Source organism: Malus sylvestris, chromosome 5 (assembly GCF_916048215.2).
Source record: "Malus sylvestris chromosome 5, drMalSylv7.2, whole genome shotgun sequence".
NCBI lineage: Eukaryota > Viridiplantae > Streptophyta > Magnoliopsida > Rosales > Rosaceae > Malus > Malus sylvestris.
The window spans coordinates 9,911,770-9,933,558 of record NC_062264.1 but is presented as its reverse complement, the minus strand read 5'-3'; the positions used below and the strand labels follow the sequence as shown (position 1 = coordinate 9,933,558).

The 21,789-nt window shown below is 37.7% G+C and overlaps 3 protein-coding genes across 4 annotated transcripts; 2 read left to right on the top strand and 1 right to left on the bottom strand.

The window, feature by feature from the left end:
• The first annotated feature begins 10,850 nt into the window (after positions 1-10,850).
• LOC126624688 (uncharacterized) lies at positions 10,851-13,012 on the top strand. 2 transcript variants are annotated; one of them, XM_050293779.1, is made up of 2 exons: positions 10,851-11,105; positions 12,157-13,012. In XM_050293779.1, exon 2 carries the CDS (start codon positions 12,159-12,161, stop codon positions 12,897-12,899), a length of 741 nt encoding a protein of 246 aa, XP_050149736.1. In that variant the 5' UTR covers positions 10,851-11,105; positions 12,157-12,158; the 3' UTR covers positions 12,900-13,012. The 2 variants fall into 2 exon arrangements, with proteins under 2 accessions (XP_050149736.1, XP_050149735.1); XM_050293778.1 differs by having other exon boundaries at positions 10,852-11,019.
• A 594-nt stretch (positions 13,013-13,606) lies between these two features.
• Positions 13,607-15,853, top strand: LOC126624687 (fructose-bisphosphate aldolase 1, chloroplastic-like). The gene is made up of 6 exons (XM_050293777.1): positions 13,607-13,875; positions 14,191-14,460; positions 14,582-14,691; positions 14,800-14,890; positions 15,037-15,306; positions 15,396-15,853. The coding sequence occupies exons 1-6, from the start codon at positions 13,702-13,704 to the stop codon at positions 15,672-15,674; spliced, it is 1,194 nt and encodes a 397-aa protein (XP_050149734.1). The 5' UTR covers positions 13,607-13,701; the 3' UTR covers positions 15,675-15,853.
• A 468-nt stretch (positions 15,854-16,321) lies between these two features.
• Positions 16,322-19,427, bottom strand: LOC126624689 (B-box zinc finger protein 19-like). The gene is made up of 6 exons (XM_050293780.1): positions 19,142-19,427; positions 18,416-18,512; positions 18,195-18,310; positions 17,858-18,100; positions 17,544-17,638; positions 16,322-16,712 (listed from the first exon to the last, which is right to left on the bottom strand). The coding sequence occupies exons 1-5, from the start codon at positions 19,232-19,234 to the stop codon at positions 17,561-17,563; spliced, it is 627 nt and encodes a 208-aa protein (XP_050149737.1). The 5' UTR covers positions 19,235-19,427; the 3' UTR covers positions 16,322-16,712; positions 17,544-17,560.
• Positions 19,428-21,789: the final 2,362 nt, after the last annotated feature.

Sequence of the window (21,789 nt, the reverse complement as noted above, 5' to 3'; positions counted from 1 at the left end):
TTTATTATAAAAATCAAATTTCTTCCTAATTATCTCATTGATTATTTCTTTTTATTTATTTATTTTGTTATTTCTTGTTCTTCCTCCCACTTTAAACCTCATTTATATATTTTATTTTTAATTTTTATAATCAACCTATATCACAAGTTAATTATTTTTATGTATCTATATGACAAATTTTTTTTATAATCAACGTGTCACAAATTAATGTGTTTTGCTTGTAGGTATATTATGTTTTTTTCTTACTTTTTAGTTAGGTTTCATATCTTGCTTATATGTATAATATACATTCTTATATTTGTTGCTTGAGTTAAGGTAGAATTATCACAGCCCGTCCTGGGATAATTTTATCGATGATGTGAAAGGACGGCTTTACCCTTAAACGTGGGTAGTGGTGTGCATCCTTAAACGTGGGTAGTGGTCTGTGTACATGACTTAGGTTTAGGTCCAAGTTATTTTCCTAAGTATGTGGAACTAATTGGAATTAAGTTGTTTTGTTGTTTTGCTTGGTTGGAGTGGACAATTTTGGACCACATACACACTCCAACTCTCTATCTCTCTCTCATTCCCGTGCAGTCTCTCTCTTTCCTCCCTCTCGATTTTCTTCTGTTTCCGTCAACTTTGTACGGACGAATGCCAAACTCACATTTCACGCACGGATCAACGTCAAGAAGGTAAGATTCGAACTCCTTGCAAGTCCATGAGTTCATATATGCCATTTTTAAATCGTGAAACCCTCAAAAACTCGAGAAACCATCACCCCCGATTTGAGTACTGTTCACATGGTCGTTATTATGGATGTTTCAGGGAATTTTAAGCTCGTAGGAAGCTTTAGGACTTTCCTACAAAGCTCAGAGGACAAAAACCAATAAATTGGACGTCGGGAACCTGAGATTTGTGAGTTTTAAGTTTAGCCGGATTATCGTGGATTTTTCCGGCGAGATCCTGTGAATTTTAGGTCTTAAAATTAGTAAGGGTTTGTTCTACTTGTCTTAAGCTTCATTTTGGTATATAATTCATGAAATTTGGTTGAGAATCGGACGAGAAATGAAGGTTTGAAAATTTTGCAATTTCCGGCGACGGCGACGGTCGCCAAAGTTCGAAGGTAGGGAGGAGATGACGGAATATTGCTAACGGTGTTGGTTAGTTTAACGGATTCCATTACTATTTAACGAAATATTCCTAATGGGGTTAAGGGATTCCGTTAGGGTCCCTGCGCGTGGCCATGCGTAAGGCCATGCCCTTGCCGGTGCGTGACGGCGCGTGAAGGCTCCAAAAATTATTTTTAAAATATGAGGATGCTCGTGAGGTTGTGTAAATCACGTTAGTATATTCAAACATCCCATTTGAGCAATGTATGAGAAGTTATTAGCTAGTATTAGTTATGTGCTTTAAATAACGTTTTTATAGTTGTTTCGCATATAGGGGAGACTTATCCCGAGGACGAGCGCAGTCAAGAGCGACTCGGGGGCTACGACCCTTTGACATACCAGTGAGTGGGCTTTTGGTTTTCAGTGTATACTTATATACTTGATGTTTTCCCAGAAAATGCATTTAAACGAGTTATGATTTTAATTGCCATGCCAAATGTCTTACATTTAGAATATGCATATGATGTTTGCATATATATAATATTGTGGTGCTGTGGACGCTCAGGTAAGCTCAAGTGAGTTTATGATTTGTAAATGTGAATAACGGTTGTGATTAATTGAGAAGCATAGAGCTCATAAACCTACACCCCGGGTGATTGTAATTTAGCCAAAGATATAGTACAAGCCTGTTTATAATGCCAACTCCCGCACTCTATGCTCACTTTGGATCCAATTTAGGTGCACAGTCTTGTCGTAAAGACCCTTATAGGTGGTTCCAACTCGTAGGTGACTAGTAATTTATCGCATAGCTATCATGAGAGTGTAGCACTGAGCATAACTATATTACACCCAGTCCTGTCGTACAGACCATTACAGTGGTTCCGACTCGTGTGCAGTGTAGTGCCGTATAGGTCATTTGCAGTGACTCCGGCTAGATTGACTAATGAGCTATGAATTCAGCTGTACAGACTTCTGCAGGGGTTCCGGCTAATATATTATTTTCCATGAATCTATTTTTACCTGAGTTACTTATTTTGTTTTATATTTGGTATGGCATACTTATAATTATAAATATGTGAAGCATGATTTGAATATATATATATATATATATATGTATATATTTATATTCTATTTATGGGAAAATTTATACATGTTTTACAGCGAGGGGTTAGTGCATTTTAATGATGAAATGGTTTTGAAAAGCATTTATTTTTGCCCACTCACATTTTCTATTTTGCGCCCCTCCAGGTTTAAGGTAGACTTGCGGTTGGTGGCATTGAGGATCTCGGCGGTTCTGACAGAATAAAATATTCATAGGATATCTTTTGGTACTGTATAACTATTACTTGTCCTACTGGACTGCACCTAAACTTCTATGCTCTGATTAGGAGTATTTACACTTTTATTTCACTCCTAGCACTTCCTGTTTATTAGTGCACATTAGTAGCTTTCGGTTTTTATTTATTCGTATATTTCTTATCTTTTTTACTTCCGCACTGTGCACATGGCTACGTCACCTTCACGTGACGGCCAGTATGCCTCGATCTCGGTCGGGGTGTGTCAAGAATATTTTGTAAATAATTTATGTTAGTATATTAGTTTTTTTTTGTTATCAGATATTAATTAGATTTTTTGGAGTTGAAAAAATTTTAATATTAGAAAATTTTAATTGATTTTTAATATTTTAAAAAAATATAAAATGAGTATAAAAGAAATAAAAATATATAACTTGACTCACTCCTAAAAACCATCTATATTTTTGGACCTAGATGTAAAAGCCCCTAACTTTTTCTTTAGTCAAAATTGAATGTAACTAGCCACTATACCGATCAACCGATTTGGTCAATTCGGTAGGATTGCTCTTATAATTGAGTGTTAAGAACATTAATAAATTCTAATGAGGGCACATATACTTACAGGAAACAAGAAATAGATTCACTTTAATTATTCAGTTCATTGTGTTTAATGTACAATGTGGGTATAAAAATCATTTCAATTCTTTTAGCTTTCTCATGTATTACTAAAGAGGCTGTTCATATCTTTAGCGACTATATCTCCTGAACACACACCTAACACATTAGTTGCGACTCGACCCTTTCTTGTTCGGTATCTTGGTTTGTCAATTTCATGTACATGCACATCAATGTGTGTTCCATCTATTGCTCCCAAGCAATTCTAAAAAAAAAAAAAAAAAAAAAATAAGCTTTTGTTAATTTATACAAAGGGAATGAAGAGTAAAAGCTTAGGGAAAATGAAAAAAAATTATCATACCTTAAAACATCGCCACCTAGGATCTGTAGAATCAATAGGCACAGGCTGAGGGACTTTTAGTAGGATACCTTATAATCGCAAAATTCCTTGCAATACGCTATTGAAATACCTACTTATAGTCTCTCCCGACCTATAAAATCTACCGCCAACACTACAATTCTTAGTATGATGTGCTAGTATTTGTAAAGTCATACACACCTGCTCCTCTACAGACACCAAACCATCAGTTTTTACCCTCCCATCTTGACGAAGTAAGTCACATAATATGGCAAAAGTCCTTCTATCCATTCTCAATTCGTTGACACATTCAATATCAGTATTCCCTATTATACCATTCAGATAACACAAACTAATCTCTCGTCTAACAAGTGAACGGTTAGTCAAAGTGGGTCGTTCAACATGTCTCTGTTTGGCCCTTACCATCATCAACACAAGAATCGTACAAATGCAAATTGTCTCTAAATGAGACATCTCTAACAATAAGATCAATAAAAGCTTCCTTCGATCCATATCTATCCAAACACAAAAAAAAGGAAAATTAAATAAGGACATTATATATGTAATATTTACTGTTATTAAGGATGATGGAAATGAAGTGATTATGATACAAAATGAACTAGATCAAAATAAACGGTATACAAAGAATTCTGAAACAAGTAACTACATTAACAGCCCAAAAAATAACCAGCCAAGTCACAATTAATGTTGGATCAACAAAAAAAAATAACCAGTCAAGTCACAATTGCTAGGCATTGCATGTCAAGAGGGAAATTAAAGGACACCTGTAATGCAGTAGCCTTAGCCTTATCCTTCCGTTTATGCTCCTCTTATCTGCAACCAACAACCACAGAATATTGCAGTTCAGCATACAAAACATTCACATTGTAATATCATGGTTATAAACTAAATACACACACACGCAGACACACACACTTACAGAGCACACACACACACTTACAGTGCAGAACACACACACACACACACACTCTCAGACCAACTAAAGATACACACACACAGAAACACACCAACTAAACTCACAGACCACAAAAAAAACATCCATTCTAGTTCAAGATCAAAAGATGAGCAATTAAGTAAGGACAAAAATAGTTCAAACTGGACACTAATCTTTTGAATGAAACTCAACCGCAACATGAGGAGAAAAGCAGAGAGATTGTTGCAGGGAGGACTTCCAGTTGGAACAAAAATTCTAGACACACACACAGTACACAACCACACACACACAGAGTACACAAACACATAAATTACACACACACACACAGAGTACACAAACACACACACACACACACCCCCACGTTAATGAGTACACACAAACACACACACACACACACAGTACACAAACACACACACACACAGAGAAATTAATCACATTCACACACACACCCCCCCACGTTAATAAGTACACACAAACAAACACACACACACACACACACACACACACACGGAGAAATTACACACACACACACAGAGTACACAAACACACACACAGAGTACACACACACACACAGAGAAATTACACACACACACACAGTACACAAACACACACACACATAGAAATTAATCACACACACACACACACAGTACACAAACACACAGAAATTAATCACACACACAGTAGACAAACACACACACACACATAAATTAATCACACACACAGTAGACAAACACACACACACCCCCCCCCCACGTTAATGAGTACACACAAACACACACACACACACAGAAATTACACACACACACAGAGTACACACACACACACACACAAATTACACACACACATAGACAGTACACAAACACACACACACACAGAGACAGTACACACACACACACACACACAGAAATTACACACACACACACGGAAATTAATCACACACACACACACACACCCCCCATCCACGTTAATGAGTACACACAAACACACACACACACACACACGGAGAAATTACACACACACACACACAGTACACAAACACACACACACATAGAGAAATTACACACACACACACACAGAGTACACAAACACACACACACACCCCCCCCCACGTTAATGAGTACACACAAACACACACACACACAGAGTACACAAACACACACACACACAGTACACACACACACACACAGAGAAAAATTACACACACACACACAGTACACAAACACACACAGACAGAAATTAATCACACACACACCCCCCCCCCACGTTAATGAGTACACACAAACACACACACACACACACACACACACAGAAAGTTATAAAGAAACAAAATGAAACAAGAATTAAAAAAATGAAAACAAAAACTTAAGAGAAAAGAGAAATGCACAATCAAGTTATTCATGCTCAGTGACATTAGAATATGCAAACAGAATAATTGACCTCATCATCCAGAAAAGTTAAGCTAAAGAAACGCAAATGTTTCGATATGAGCTAAAGCATACCAAAACAACTATGCCCAGTTATGTTCGATTAACCTAATTTGGCAATGAAAGGCCTTCTAGTGAATGACATGACTTTAACACTAAATGGAGAAGAGGAAACTCTTCTGCACTAACTCATTAATTCATCCTAATTTGGCAGATAGAAACATACAGTGAAACAGGTGCTTGGAGAGAGTATGCTTGGAGACGAGGATTTTTGGTAATGACATACACATAAATTACACACACACACACACACACACACACACACACACACACACACACACACGCACAGAGTACTCCCATTGTTGAAACCTCAATTTTTAAAAATCTAAAACAACATGTGGGTAGGACTTCCAAGTTTTACAACTTTGACATCCTAAATTCCCAAGTTCCATCTCATCTTATGAAAAGCCCAAATTCTAATTTCAATTTCACCTAAATATCAAAACCCTAATTTATTCAAGTGCAGATCTCTATGATTCAAAAATTATCAAACCCAAAACAATCAAATCAAATAAAGCTCAGTAAAATTACCATCTGCAACACAAATACATGAAATTAATAGAAGAATCGAAGTTTACCGTACAACTCAGATGAGGGCGAGCAGATGCAGAGACAGGAAAACGCTCAGATGAGGGTGAGGAGGACGAAGATGAGAGAGCACGGCAACGACGACATTGAGGGAACGTAGAGATAAGGACGAAGGGAAGACAGGACGAAGGGAAGGCAGAAAATCTCTCGGTTTGCTCTGGCTTACGAATCCGCCCAATTTTGGGGTTGCTCGTTAAGAACGACTAAGGAGGTCCTTAGTCCAAGCGAGTCCGGGTTAAGCTCATTAAAGCTAATCCGGATGCACACCAAACGTCGGACTATAGTCTAGTCTAGTCCAAGCCCTCTTAATCCTGTCAAACAAACGTGCCCTAAAGGTTTATTATGAGAAAAACATGAAAGAGAAAACAAGAGCAGCTAATATGGCTACCTAGCTATGAGGTTTTGAAAAAAAAAATAGTAAAACTTTTTTGTATTTAATTTACTATGTAGCCTGAAACTTTTATTTTAGTTATTTTTCTTTTAGTTTTGTTGACAGGGTTAATTTGGTTTTGCTTCCTTTTTTTTTGTTGACAACGGGGCATAAGCCCAAAAGAAAAGCAAGATTACATAAAAATATCACAAGCTACGAGACCTAACTATATTTGCAACTGATAACCAATGACAAGAAGGAGGAGCTTGCTCAAAAAATGCTGGACCCAAACTGCATGACAAACCCAAACTAGTCAAATCATCAGTAACAAATTTTTTTTCATGATAGATATGATGAATTTCACAAGACCAACTTTGGTGCATAAAGACACGACAATTCAATACTAAACTTCCTAGAGGGTGGTTATCCACTTTTGCAATTGAAATCAATTGAACCACAAGAGCAGGATATGATTCTACCATAATTTTTTTTAATTCCATTATTCCATGCAAGTTGCAACCCAATAAAAACACTCCAAACTTCAGCACATAGAATCTCACCTCAACCAAGATTACCACAAAACCAGAAATCTCTATGCTCGACAAGTTTTTGAGGACACTGCTAGCACCAATGAAATTGGCCTCTCCTTTTTAATTGACAAGGAAAATTTTATCAATAGGTAATTTAGATATAAATTAAAAGGGTAAATCTCAGTTTACTATTCTCAAGTTTCGTGGTTTTTAACATTTAGTACATAAAGTTTTTTCATCCCTGAGTCATACCTGAAATGTTAATTTTGAGACAGTCTCATACATCTGTTAGTCTGGTTGTTAAGTCTTCCGTTAACTAATGACGTGATGCCCATATGGACAATGACTAGGCGTCACATGTCATTAAGGGTCCACGTGAAATTTTGGAAGTTGGATTCCATCGTAGAGATGGATGCGATTGTTGCTTGACTTCTACACGGCGAGACTCTCCTTCTTAAGCAAACCCCAGGTTGGGACGAGACTTTCTTTAAGCCTTGAGCCGAACTGCTCCAGTGGGCTAGAGTGTTTTTGGATGGCAAGAAGTGGATTGGGTTGCCTATCCCCAAGTCAATAAGCAACGGTGAAGTTGCTCTCAGACCTCTCACTTGTAATAAGTGAAGATGAATACCATTAGGCTGTAGTATGACATAAATAAATATTTTTTTTAATGAACGATATTAGGCCTGGCAATTCCTGACACGACCCGATAACCCGACACGACACGACACGAAATTAACAGGTGTTCAGGTCGACACGATAACGAAACGGGTCGTTATCGGGTAACCCGATAAGCACCTGTTAAGATAACGGGTTTGTTCGGGTATACACGTGGGTAACACGATACACGATAAGCATAATATTAATTTAATAATTTATAACCCTAAAAAATACTATAATAATTATATATATGTATTAATTTAACAATTTTATACCCCTAAAAACTATAATAATTATATATATATATATATATATTAAATTAACTATAATAATTATAATAATTATACCCAAAATATTAACTATAATAATTATATATATATATATATATTAAATTTTATACCCCTAAAAACTATAATAATTATACATACAAAATAAATAGATTTAAATCTACTTAATAAATAAATATATATATATACACACACACACACCATTGAACTTCATGAGATACGAATTATACGAAACTAATTTCAACGATCCAACCGTCAAACATGTTTGTATATACTTCGAGATCGCATACACCAAAAATTGCAAAAAACAAACATTCAGAGAGCAAGTAACGGGACAAAACTTTTTGACGGTTATAAACGAAAAATCACGATTTAACGGTCAATTTAACTCCGATTTTGATGATTTTTTACAACCACACTCCTTGACCCTATATGAATACAATGATTGAATTCGATCTTCAATTTAAAATATTTACACTAGAATCTTATGTTATACTTAATAAAAGTATGAATAAACTCTTAAGTATTAGTGAATCTATTGTTTTGATGGGATACGCATTCTACAAAACTAGTTTCAATGATCCAACCGTCAAACATGTTTGTATATACTTCGAGATCGCATACGCCAAAAATTGCAAAAAACAAACATTCAGAGATCAAGTAATGGGACAAAAGTTTTCAACGGTTATAAACGAAAAATCACGATTTAACGGTAATTTTAACTCCGATTTTGATGATTTTTTACAACTACACTCCTTGACCCTATATGAATACAAGTAATGAATTCGATCTTCAATTTAAAATATTTACACTAGTGGATACCACAAAATCTTATGTTATACTTAATAAAAGTATGAATAAACTATTAAGTATTAGTGAATCTATTGTTTTGATGGGATACTCATTCTACGAAACTAGTTTTAAAGATCCAACCGTCAAACATGTTTGTATATACTTCGAGATCGCATACGTCAAAAATTACAAAAAACAAACATTCAGAGATCAATTAACTGGACAAAACTTTTCGACGGTTATAAAAAGAAAAATCACGATTTAACGGTCATTTTAACTCTGATTTTGATGATTTTTTGCAGCTACACTCCTTGACCTTATATGAATACAATGATTGAATTCGATCTTCAATTTAAAATATTTACACTAGTGGATACCACAAAATCTTATATTATACTTAATAAAAGTATGAATAAACTATTAAGTATTAGTGAATCTATTGTTTTGATGGGATACTCATTCTACGAAACTAGTTTCAATGATCCAACCGTCAAACATATTTATATATACTTCGAGATCGCATACGCCAAAAATTGCAAAAAACAAACATTCAGAGATCAAGTAACGGGACAAAACTTTTCGACGGTTATAAACGAAAAATCACGATTTAACGGTCATTTTAACTCCGATTTTGATGATTTTTTACAACTACACTCCTTGACCCTATATGAATACAATGATTGAATTCGATCTTCAATTTAAAATATTTACACTAATGGAAACCACAAAATCTTATGTTATATTTAATAAAAGTATGAATAAACTCTTAAGTATTAGTGAATCTATTGTTTTGATGGGATACCCATTCTACGAAATTAGTTTCAATGATCCAACCGTCAAACATGTTTGTACATATTTCGAGATCGCATACGCCAAAAATTGCAAAAAACAAACATTCAGAGAGCACGTAACGGGACAAAACTTTTCGACGGTTATAAACGAAAAATCACGATTTAACGGTTAATTTAACTCCGATTTTGATGATTTTTTACAACTACACTCTTTGACCTTATATGAATACAATGATTGAATTCGATCTTCAATTTAAAATATTTACACTAGTGGATACCACAAAATCTTATGTTTATACTTAATAAAAGTATGGTATAGTACTATTGTTTTATTTTTTCTCATAATTATTTTGGTAAACTTCTCATAATTTGAATGATTTTTAATGTTTGGTTTTTCTATGCTTAGTTTATGCAGAAGATAGTTATGACGTGGAAAACCTTACTGAAAACATCATCAACATAACTCTTGAAGGCAATAGATCAAGCCAAAGTTCCAATGCAATTTCATGATGATCGATGTAAATCGAGGATTTTATAAATTGAGGTTTAAACTTTTGAGAAAGATTTCACAACTTTGAAAACAAAAACTGTTTCATTTTGCATATCCTTGCACATTTAAAATTTGTAATAGATTAGTAGTGTATATATTATTGTTTTATTAGGCTCTTATTTTCGAGTGTAGATGTAGTACTTAAACGACAAATGTGTTTTAATGTTTTGAAGTAATATTTATGTGGCAATGTGTGGTATGTGCAAATTTAAGAAAAAAAATATATTTTTCTTAACGGGTCATAACGGGTCGGGTCACTTTACCCGTCTGTTAAGGACCCGTTAAGATAACGGGTGTGACACGACACGACCCGTTAAGATAACAGGTGTTACACGAAAACGACACGAACACGACTGACACGACCCGTTTGCCAGGCCTAAACGATATTATCTACACTAAAAAAAAATGGATGAACTTAGATTTAAGTTAGTAATAATGTAGTTCAAACACAGATTTGACGAAAAATATATCTTTTAAATTCAAATTGCTTTTTGAAATTTCAGGGAGTGAAACCGTATCCGATAGGCTCGTAAACCATATGAAATTGTGAATCATTATTCGTTTCTTGGGTCGTCTTCTTCCTTCCAAAGTGTTCGTCTTTTTCTTCTCCCTAATCCATAAATGCTTCTCCAAATTAGGGTTCTCAATGGCACAAGGTACGCTCCTCAAGCCCTCAAGCCCTGAAGCTTACTCCATTGTCGTCGTTAATTCATCTCCCATTCCTGCGAGTCCCCTTCCCAAGGTTTAGGGTTTTTTTATCTGATTAGGTTAAGGGTTTATGTTTAATTTTGCTATTTTATTTCATTTTAATAAGTGCATAAATATCTGGAAATTTACTTTTTAATGTGAAATGTAAAGCAGAAAATGATGTATAGCAATATCTTCATGTGTATCGATTGTCTATTTGTGAATGTTTTGCTTTGGTGCTTTGACAAGAGTGAGTGGTTTCATTGATATGTTTGAAAAACCTTCATCCCGGTTTCTTCCGAAACAGAGCATTATAGGTGAAACTTATGAGATAAAAGGAAATTTTGGAACATTATGGAGTTTAATCACTTGGATAATTAATGTGTTTCACTGCTACAGTTAGACATTATTGCTATACATAGTAAATGATTAGTTGGAAAATGTTTACTCCAAGGTTGAATTCTCAGGAAATTAGCTTCTAATGTATGAAACTCCATACCTTATTGAAGCTCGAATTTACTCAAAAGAAACCCTCAACAACAAATATGGATTCAGATAAAAGAAACAGAACAGATGAAGTCACAGATGTGGTTAAAGCACCCGAGTTCGCTACCATTCTATTGTATTTGTTGTTAATTAGTTGTTTCCATAATCTGCTGCCCTTGTGTTCCTGTATTAGTATGAACTTCATTGTCTGTTATATTGCTTGTATTTTCTTTTGGTATTACATGAATATGTGAATATCATGAATGAAGCCATGTTAGGTTTCTTGGGTATGTTTTGAAAAGGCTGTCTCCAATGGTGTCTAACCAACGTACTGACTTCCTCTGAAATGATTGGAAGCCAGGTTTTTTTTTTTTTTTTTTTTTTTTGTCATTCAGCTTTTTGTGCAAGGAGCGTTTACATTTTTTTTTTGGGATTTTTTATTTTGCTCTAAGTTTTCATGTCAGAATGGAAAACGAACACGAAATTTGTATGTGAACATTTAACTGAACGTGTATACCGACATAATTTAATCACAATCACATGTCAGCATAAATTGTTTTGTATTTGCAAAAAGCATGGCTTGTACTTGCTTCTACTTAGTGTTTCCCTTAAATTTGTAGCCATGGATGTTGGAGATGAAGTGATGGAAGGCACTATTCAGTCTCTTATCATGGATTCCCTAGAGTCTGTTAAAAAAGGCGAGGTACTTTCTCCAGAGGATGATGCTTGGGTTGATTCGTGCATTAACGAATTTGATGTTTTCGATGACAACTGGGACTCTTTGAAAGGTGCCTTACAAGAAATTCTTGGTTCTCAGCCGCCTGAATCACTCAGCTCTTCTTCACTTGTAACTGATGGTTTAACCAGGGGAACTGACATCGTGATACTTCCATCTCGTGAGCGGGCAGAAACAAAACAACTCCGAAGAAGAATCCGAAATGCTGTTCTTAGTATTGGTGAAGAAGCAGAAAGAAGTGATGAAGATGATGATGACGACATGCCAACTGATGAGGATACGAATAATTTGCAGTCATCAACTTTTACGGGAAATCCATTTTTGCCAGGATACAAAGATGACCCGAGAATGACAGAAAACCTCGAGTTAGGAGCCGATATCAGCTCTTCATTATCTGAGATGGAGCCTTCAACTATGGATATTTTCAGGGTTTGGGATTTGGATGTTCCTGTGGAGGAAGACGATGACCTGGTAAAGCAGTTGAACAAGGCCCTCGAAGAAAGTTTGCCTCAACCGGTCCCATCAACTTTTGATGATTCTGATGTATGGAAAAGTATGAAAGTAGATTCGGTTGATGATCTAGTTTCTGGGATTGCAGATCTATCTTTGGATCTCAACTCTAGTTAAACATCTTGTATATTAGAATAATGGAATTCTGCTTTAATTTCATTATTTGTTGCGGTGTTAATAATCGACTTGCTGTTGTTTCACAATTTCACATGCCTCATTTATTTGTTGAACTCTTCTTATGTTATGTTCAACATCGTACCGAAAGGTTTTGTGGAGGCAAGAGCTTGGAAGTAGAAAGGTTCCTGTTCGTGCAAATCAGCATCAAGGGGCCTAAACCACTCATCAGCATTGTATTCAACCATGAATCTGCTACTTAGTGAGAGCCATTAGATTGAAACAACCTATCGCCGTGGTTTCTGTGGCGTGGAAAAACACCAGCACGGTCGTAGAAGCTGACCTGTAATGCTATATACCGTCCACGTGGTTTTCCGTCTCGTCGAACCTTAACGTTAAACCATAGCCATTAGTCAGTAAGAAAGGGGGAAACAAAGCAGGAGAGACCATAACAACCTCATATTTACTTCCCCATTTGGAGAGGAATATCTTGACACAAGTCTGTTTTGGACGCTTCGCATTGTGAGCGTCATGCATTTGTCTTTTTTTTCCAAGGTGAGAAAAAAAACCCCATGTCTGAACCACGTACGCAGCCAGCCAAGTCTGCAGGTTATCATCCACATGGCATGCCGGGATTGGTCGGAGCACACCAGCCTCAAATTGGACATCTTTGTTCTACACTAGACAGTTATAAATATAGAGAGCGAGTGCATGTGTGGCAAAGAGCAAGAGAGCTTTGCCGGAGGAGATAAGATTATTTTACACTTGCTCTCTCTCACTTGGCTGCTACTCTTTACAGCTAACGATGGCTTCTGCATCTTTCCTCAAGTCTTCTCCGATTCTCGACAAATCTGAGTGGGTGAAGGGCCAGACCCTCCGCCAGCCTTCCGCCTCCTCGGTAGTCAGATGCCTACCCACTGCCCCAACCGGTCTAACCATTCGTGCCGGTTCCTATGCTGATGAGCTTGTTAAGACTGCTGTAAGTTTTACAACGTTTTAGTTACCATATGTGACTTGAACGATTTACTTATGCTCTCTCGAAAATATCCGCATACGAATTATATTTTTTACGCGAGAAACTCTGAAAATGTTACTTGAATTGCCATCTTGTTATAGTAATTGAACATGTTTCTTACTCTGATAAGGTTGATTTTTGTTTGAACCATGTGGAACAAGTTGATAGTCTGATAACGTAACATGCTAAACCATTTAGTCATAAAAGTTCATCTTTAACTTGCACCTTTGCCTATTGAGGTTTGAATTTGATGAGGTGTGGTTTTGGTTGTCGGTATAGAAAACTGTTGCGTCCCCAGGCCGTGGAATCTTGGCCATGGATGAGTCCAATGCAACCTGTGGCAAGCGTCTTGCCTCAATCGGGCTAGAGAACACTGAGGCCAACCGCCAAGCCTACCGTACCCTACTTGTGTCTGCTCCTGGCCTTGGCCAGTACGTTTCAGGTGCCATTCTCTTTGAGGAAACTCTCTACCAATCCACTGTTGATGGAAAGAAGATCGTTGATGTGCTCATTGAGCAAGGCATCGTCCCCGGGATTAAAGTCGACAAGGTAAGCTGACTGAAATGCAAAAATTTACATACCAAAGCAAGCTGCACGCATACTCTTCTGTAAGCATAGTATTAGTACATAAAATTATGGTAGCTGCATGTTCTGATTATGATAACAACAGGGTTTGGTGCCCCTAACTGGTTCCAACGATGAGTCCTGGTGCCAAGGTCTTGATGGTCTTGCCTCTCGCACTGCTGCCTACTACCAGCAGGGAGCTCGTTTCGCCAAATGGTACGGATCAAATCTGAATTCCCCATGTTATTTTGGCAACTAATTCTAGCTCCATAAGGTAAATTGATGACAGTAAAATGTAACGTAATTACCAACTTGATGAACTAGGCGTACCGTTGTGAGCATCCCCAATGGCCCATCAGCTCTCGCAGTAAAGGAAGCAGCATGGGGTCTCGCTCGCTACGCTTCCATTGCACAAGTAAGAGAACTGATATGCTACGCAAGTTGATTTCATATATGATTGACTAATTGCTATTAAGTTGCTACTTAGACTGCAGGATTTTGTTTTGTGTCTAGTTAGGATGTGTTTCTGATTGAGAAAGTGCTTGCTTCTTGATTCTTTAGGACAGTGGTTTGGTCCCAATTGTTGAGCCAGAGATCTTGCTTGATGGTGAACACACCATTGAAAGGACTTTTGAAGTCGCCTTGAAGGTGTGGGCCGAGGTTTTCTTCTACCTAGCCGAGAACAATGTCTTGTTCGAGGGTATCCTCCTCAAGCCAAGTATGGTTACTCCTGGTGCAGAGGCCAAGGAAAGAGCCACCCCTCAACAGGTTGCGGACTACACCCTCAAGCTCCTCCACAGGAGAATCCCCCCAGCTGTCCCCGGGATCATGGCAAGTGTTCGAAAAACTTGATACTAATTGTTTTCTTTTGTGATGAGAATATATCATGTACTGATGATGAAATTGTGTTTGTTGCGCAGTTTTTGTCTGGTGGACAATCTGAGGTCGAGGCAACCCTGAACTTGAACGCGATGAACCAATCGCCAAACCCATGGCACGTGTCGTTCTCCTATGCCAGAGCTCTCCAAAACACCTGTTTGAAGACATGGGGAGGCAGACCCGAGAACGTGAAGGCAGCTCAGGATACTCTGCTCATCCGTGCCAAGGCCAACTCACTCGCACAACTTGGCAAGTACACCGGAGAAGGAGAGTCCGAGGAGGCAAAGAAGGAATTGTTCGTCAAGGGCTACGTGTACTAAGTAATTTGTACCGACGATGTAGATGATGAAGAACAAATAGCAGATGGTGATGTTGATGTTAATGGAGGAAGGAGACATGGATCTCTTATGTGTGTAATGCTTTATAGCCATGAAAGACTATTTTTGTTGATGAACATTTTATGTACTTTTTAGCAACTTAATAAGCTTCTTGATGATGAGTTAGCTAGCCGGTAGTTATTCAATCGGATATTTTCATGCTTGAAGTTTGCGTCTTCGGTTGATAAGTTAACCTGAACCCCAAAAATTTTGCTACTTTCAGGCATAATTTTTCAGAAATCCATCAGCTTGATCCTTCGCGGCATATAGCTCGTCTGGAAAAAACTTGGAAATGTTTCAGTGATTTCTCTGAGTCTGATAACATGGTTCGAATCATTAGACTACGTCAAAATCTATCAAGATGACCAAGTTCGAATCAGTAGACTACATTAATACATCCCCACCATGCGTTTCTCAGGGATGTCTTCAACTACTGTTTCTTGAAAATGTTGTACGAAACAGGTGTTCCACATTCATGGTTATATGAGTAGCACATGATGTAGAGAACATTAGACTCCCATTTCATGCAACGGGTATAGGAAAAGTTTTCTCCCTCCTTGGATCGCCTTTGTGCATACACAGAAACTATATAAGTAATCCTGATTAAGTTCTCATTTAAAAGCCAAATCACATGAGTTTTTGGGGAAGCATTCAACTTCAATTGAAACTAGTTCACATTTCCTTTCTAAGATTTGATAAAAATGTCATCGAAGTGCAAGTAAGACGAATGTCAACAGCGGCATTGTACTTCGATAACTTAACTTTGAACAAACTGTACTAATGACTCTCACTTATCTCTCTTTCAAGCTAAACACATTGCTTGTGATAATACAAACTCAAAAGAGTTTCATCTAATCTACTTTGCATGAGGAACGTGACAGACTGATGCTGATCCAAAGAAAACAGAAGAAAGGTACAAATTAGAATACAAGTGCCTAAGTCGTCAACCAAGATTGTGCAACGGTAGTTTGTCCACAACATCTGCAGCCACAACGTAGAGGAAGAGAAGGGTTTGCAAATTTATTGGACGACGATGACAAAGAACAAAGATAATCTCATTAGATAAAAAACGTGATCAGACAGAAAACAGAAATACAAATAGTTGGGGATCTTAAACAAGTTGTTTATATCTACACTCGACCCATTTCAAAACAAGAACCGAAAAATATCAGCATATATGTGTTATTTGATAAACAGAGTTATTAACTTTCTCCCGACTTATCTTTTCTTCGATCGAGTACACAGTATAATGGGAAGCCAATACAATCTCCACCTCTTTATTTCTAGCAAACCTTTAAAGATAGTAAGGCTAATATGCAAAGTGGAGGGAGAAGATGCCCTTCCCACAAATGCACAACAGGTGCAATTTCTTTGTAATGTCAACCATCCGTCTCAGTTCAAACTTACCATCCAAGTTCTTGGGGAAAGAAATAGATTACCAAGAAGAAATTGCGGCTTTGTAAGCCTTAATTGTATCGTTTTCTGCTAGTAATTAAAGTTGCTCAAAACCAAATACGTTCTTTGGGACTGGTATCAAAATATCCCTCCTTGTTAGTTACCCACTATGAGAAAAGTTTCACTCATTTTCTAGCATTTTGAAAGCAAAAATCCAATGCAAATGCCCATGTATTTTACATAAGCATGTGCATGCAAACCATTGATTTGAACAATCCTTTTCATTTCTGAATTTAAACACATCAAAGTCAATGCTAGAGAATTTTCCTGAGCTATAAGCAGCAATTTAACTTCGTACAAGAAAATCTTGAAAACATAAAAAAAATGGATGAGGATAATATGATACGCAAATTGTACCTTTCTCACTTTTCAGGCTATTTTTTGAAGGATCCAACTGGAACGACACTTACAGATTCGTCATTCAAGCCATTTAGAACACCCACACCTTGTTCCTAAATATGAAGGCAAGATAAATGTTGTTTTGATTACTCAAAATGCTTATAATGTACAAATAATTAAAGGAACAGAACTAGAGTTCACAACATTCAAACTGCATGTCAATAATTTGCACGTTTAGAAGACAAAGAATCCCTTGTTAATAAGAAGACAAGAATGCCTTATTAAAGAACCCAACCAGATAGTAAAATCAACATGAGGAAATATATTTTTACCTGGTTATTTGAAGCTTGCCTGCGTATTCTTTGGGGCCTGGTATTAAGATCAATCAATGTATTGTCTATCTTGTAGTCACCGTCAATATTGTTTTCTAGGACTGCAGTTGGAGAGATATTGTGATTATGTTCATTCTCTTTTGGTTTTACATCGGGCAGCTGATTTTCGTCCCTTCGTACCTTCTTTTGGTCAAGTGGTTGAAGTCCTAGTTCCTCTGAACGGCCAAGCTTATTCCCTGGAAACTATAGAGAAACGCCCCAAGAGAGAAAAGAAATTAAGCCCTGGAGGCCTATATATATAACCTTAACCCAAACCCTCCAGTAGAGAGACACAAACCTCAACTCTCTGCCTGAAGAGGAGAAACCTCCCATGGGTTCTTTTCCCACCGACATGTACAATCATATCGCACTGCAGGCAAAGAGAACTACCATCTACCTCACAGTAAAAGAACGCTACATGTATGTTTTCGAAGGGAAAATAAGTCTTGAAAATTCTTCTACATAAGTTTAACATAGCTCACAAAAACTAAAAGTTTAAAACATTGAAGTCTAGCATACCAGGTGCATTTTCGCAAATATCACAGCAAGGAATGTCACTGGGTGTGGCTAGCCCAACCCGTACATGTCTATTGGCAAGTCTATTACACAGATGGACCTGCAATTCCAACACAGAAGAACAAAATCATGCTTCTACTACAATTTGAAAGGAGAGCTATGCAAAGCAAAGAAAAGACTAAGAATTCAAACATCTTCGGTAGTCATGATTTCCATACACATAAATGGCAGAAAGACTTCAAAATTAAGAAGCAAACGTCAGACTTGTGTATAACGCATGATTTTCGAACCACGCTACATTCAGATAGCAACCCATCGCCAATCACTTCTCTAACCAAACATCTCAAAATTCATCACCAATGTGAACTGTTGATTAAATTTACCAATCTCACTTTCACAATTCCAAATTGTATAGTATGACTTCCACATCATCTGGGTACTCATAGTTTGATACAAAACCTCGTATACTCGCCAAACAAGTTCAAGCAGTAAGCAATCATGCTTAATCCCCCCCCCTTTTAATGTAGAGTATTGTTTGTACTAAAAAAAAAACCACCTGTGAATTAGCTTGCAATAACCAAAATCAAGACTAACAATCAGAAAACAGACCCACAAAATTCAATTTCCCAAAAACTTGCAAATGTTCGTGCTAAAATCATTGGAAGGATCATATAACTAAAAGTCAATGTTTGCATAAATAAAAGCAAAGGGAAAGAAGAAATGAAGAACCTTTTCGTCACAGGAACGGCAAAGGGCGGCCTCGTCGGCGGCACAGAAGAGGATGGCAGCGGTGCTCTCGCACACATCACAAAGCGTTCGCATACTGTATTCCCACTTCTTCTCATATACTCATCCGTCCTTCCTCCTGCAGAAAGCCATTGTTTTTCTGGTTTCCTCGGAGACAGGCAAAATACAAAGGGGGTGAGGGAGGGAGGGAGGAGAAAATCGAGTCATTGTATATAGGTAGTGGGCAGGTGGTACTCCGTACACGTTACGTTGATGTGTATGACAGTTAGTTTTTGTGTTTTCTTTTTCTTTGGTTTCATTACTATTTATGGAAAACGATTCTTGTGGTGGCGACCCTTCAATTTTCACTTGAAATTAATTTCTTAGGAAAACTAATGAAAAGGGTTTGAAAACTTTGAGTTTTAATGATAAGGACAAAATAAAGGGTAAAATGAATAGTACCAGGATTGACTTTTTAGTGTAAAAATGTGGTTTTTCGTTAAAGTGAACAGTACCAGGTGCTTTTCGTTAAAGTTCTCTAATTTCTTCCACTACAATTTATGAAAGTAGACATGTGGTTTTCATGTTTATTTATTTATTTATTTATTTTTCATGGTTTAGAGCCAATCATTGAAATTAAATTTTTTATTTGTTGTAAAAGGAGTGTGAATGCCCTATATTGAAGATCAACTTTTATATTTAATATTATTGAAATTAAATTGTTTTATTCCTGATTGGTAGGTTCATCACCTAACTTTTATATTTAATACTATCATTTGCCTACTCACTTGTGTGTATGAACATATTGTTTTATTCGTGATTGGTTCTGATACCAAATTGTCACATCCCGGCCCGGACCCCCACCACATCCTGGGCTCGACTCCGCCGTAGCACGATATTGTCCACTTTGGGCCACGACCACGCCCTAACGGTTTTGTTTATGGGAACTCACACGAGAACTTCCCAATGGGTCACCCATCTTGGGATTGCTCTCGCACAGACTCGCTTAACATCGAAGTTCCGATGGAACCTGAAGCCAGTGAACTTTCAAAAAGTCTCGTGCTAGGTAAAGATGAAAATATACATATAAGGCTTAAATGATCTACTTCCCTGAACGACGTGTGATGTTGCATCTACAAGAAGGGTCTAATTACTAAATTTTGAATATGTCCTTTTAGGTGGATATTACTTTTTAAGTGACCCTTTTTTAGGAAGTAGTTTCTGGTTTGTTAATGGTGTTTCTGGATTTTTTTCTTCCACGTTTGAGTTTTGTGATCTCCCATTTGTTTTCACAATGTTATCTTGTTATTGTGTGAGATAATGAAACATGGGTTAATCTCTATTTACTATCATGAAGTTTCATGGTTTTCAACATTTGGTACATAAAGTTTTTTTCATCCCAAAGTCATACATCAAGTCTTAATTTTGGGACAGTTTCATACATCTGTTAAGTTTTCCGTTAGAACTTCTGTTAAGTGATGATGTGGCACTCACGTGGACAATAACTGTGCGTCATGTGTCAATATGAGCCCACTTCAATATTAAAAAAAAAATACAAAAACACAAAAAAAAAAAAGTCTATGGCTTTGAGCTCAGTTTCTTCTTTGCTCAGAGTCAAAGATCTAAACTGGAAGTCTTAGGGTTTCGGCAGATCTGCGCCGCGTAATGCAGATGGGGATGAGAGAGAGAGGGTGGGATCTGGGTTGTGGATGGCCTACAGTTTTAGAGGGATCCCTCCGGCGAGCTTGCAGCGCCGGCGTCTTAGCAACAACCCAACAGCGGTAGCAATAAATCAAAGAACCCAGAATGTTGAAGCCATGACTTCAAAACATGGTTGTCTCTCCTTCGAGGTTCTGCAGTCCCCCAAAGGTCACGACATGGTTAAGAAATTTAAGGAACCCAGTCCTCAAGAACCCTCATTCTGCAAAGTCAAATAAACAAACCCTCGAGCAACTCACAGCTTCGTCGCAATCCCAACACTTGCAACTACCAACCCGCAACCTTCAGCATCTCGTCTCTCTCACCATTTTAAAATTGAACAACAACTGCATCTCTTTTGCAGACCCGCGACTCCCAGATCCACACTTCAGCCTCCTACAAATTCTAGCCTCAACCCACAACCTTCAGTGTGCGAATAGGAATGAGAGAGAGGGAGGGTGGGATCTGGGTTGGGGGAAGACCCTCCATTTGCACCTCTGCCAACCGCACCAGCTTCTGAAGTCCCAAGGCTTGGAGCGGGTCAAGGTTTTCGACTTCGACCCGGCCGTGCTCCGGGCCCTAGCTGGATCCAACATCAAGGTCACCGTCGACCGCTTTCCTCCACCGCCAAGTCTCAGTCTTTTGCTGCCAACTAGGTCCAGCGAAACGTCGTCGCTTACCACCCCAACACCCAGATCGAAGCTATTTGCATCGGCAATGAGGTTTTCGTTGACACCCACAACACCACCAAGTTCCTCATCTGTCGGGTATTAACCGGCGGGGGGACCCCCTTGAGGCCCAAAGAAGATCTGACTTGTCTACCTTTTCGCTCTATTAACGAGGACAAGAAATTTGGTCCCACATCGGAGAGAAACTACAGGATCTTCTTCCCCAACGAGCGGAAGGTGTACGAGGATAAGCTGTAGGCGAGACTAGACTATGCTTGCAAAGCA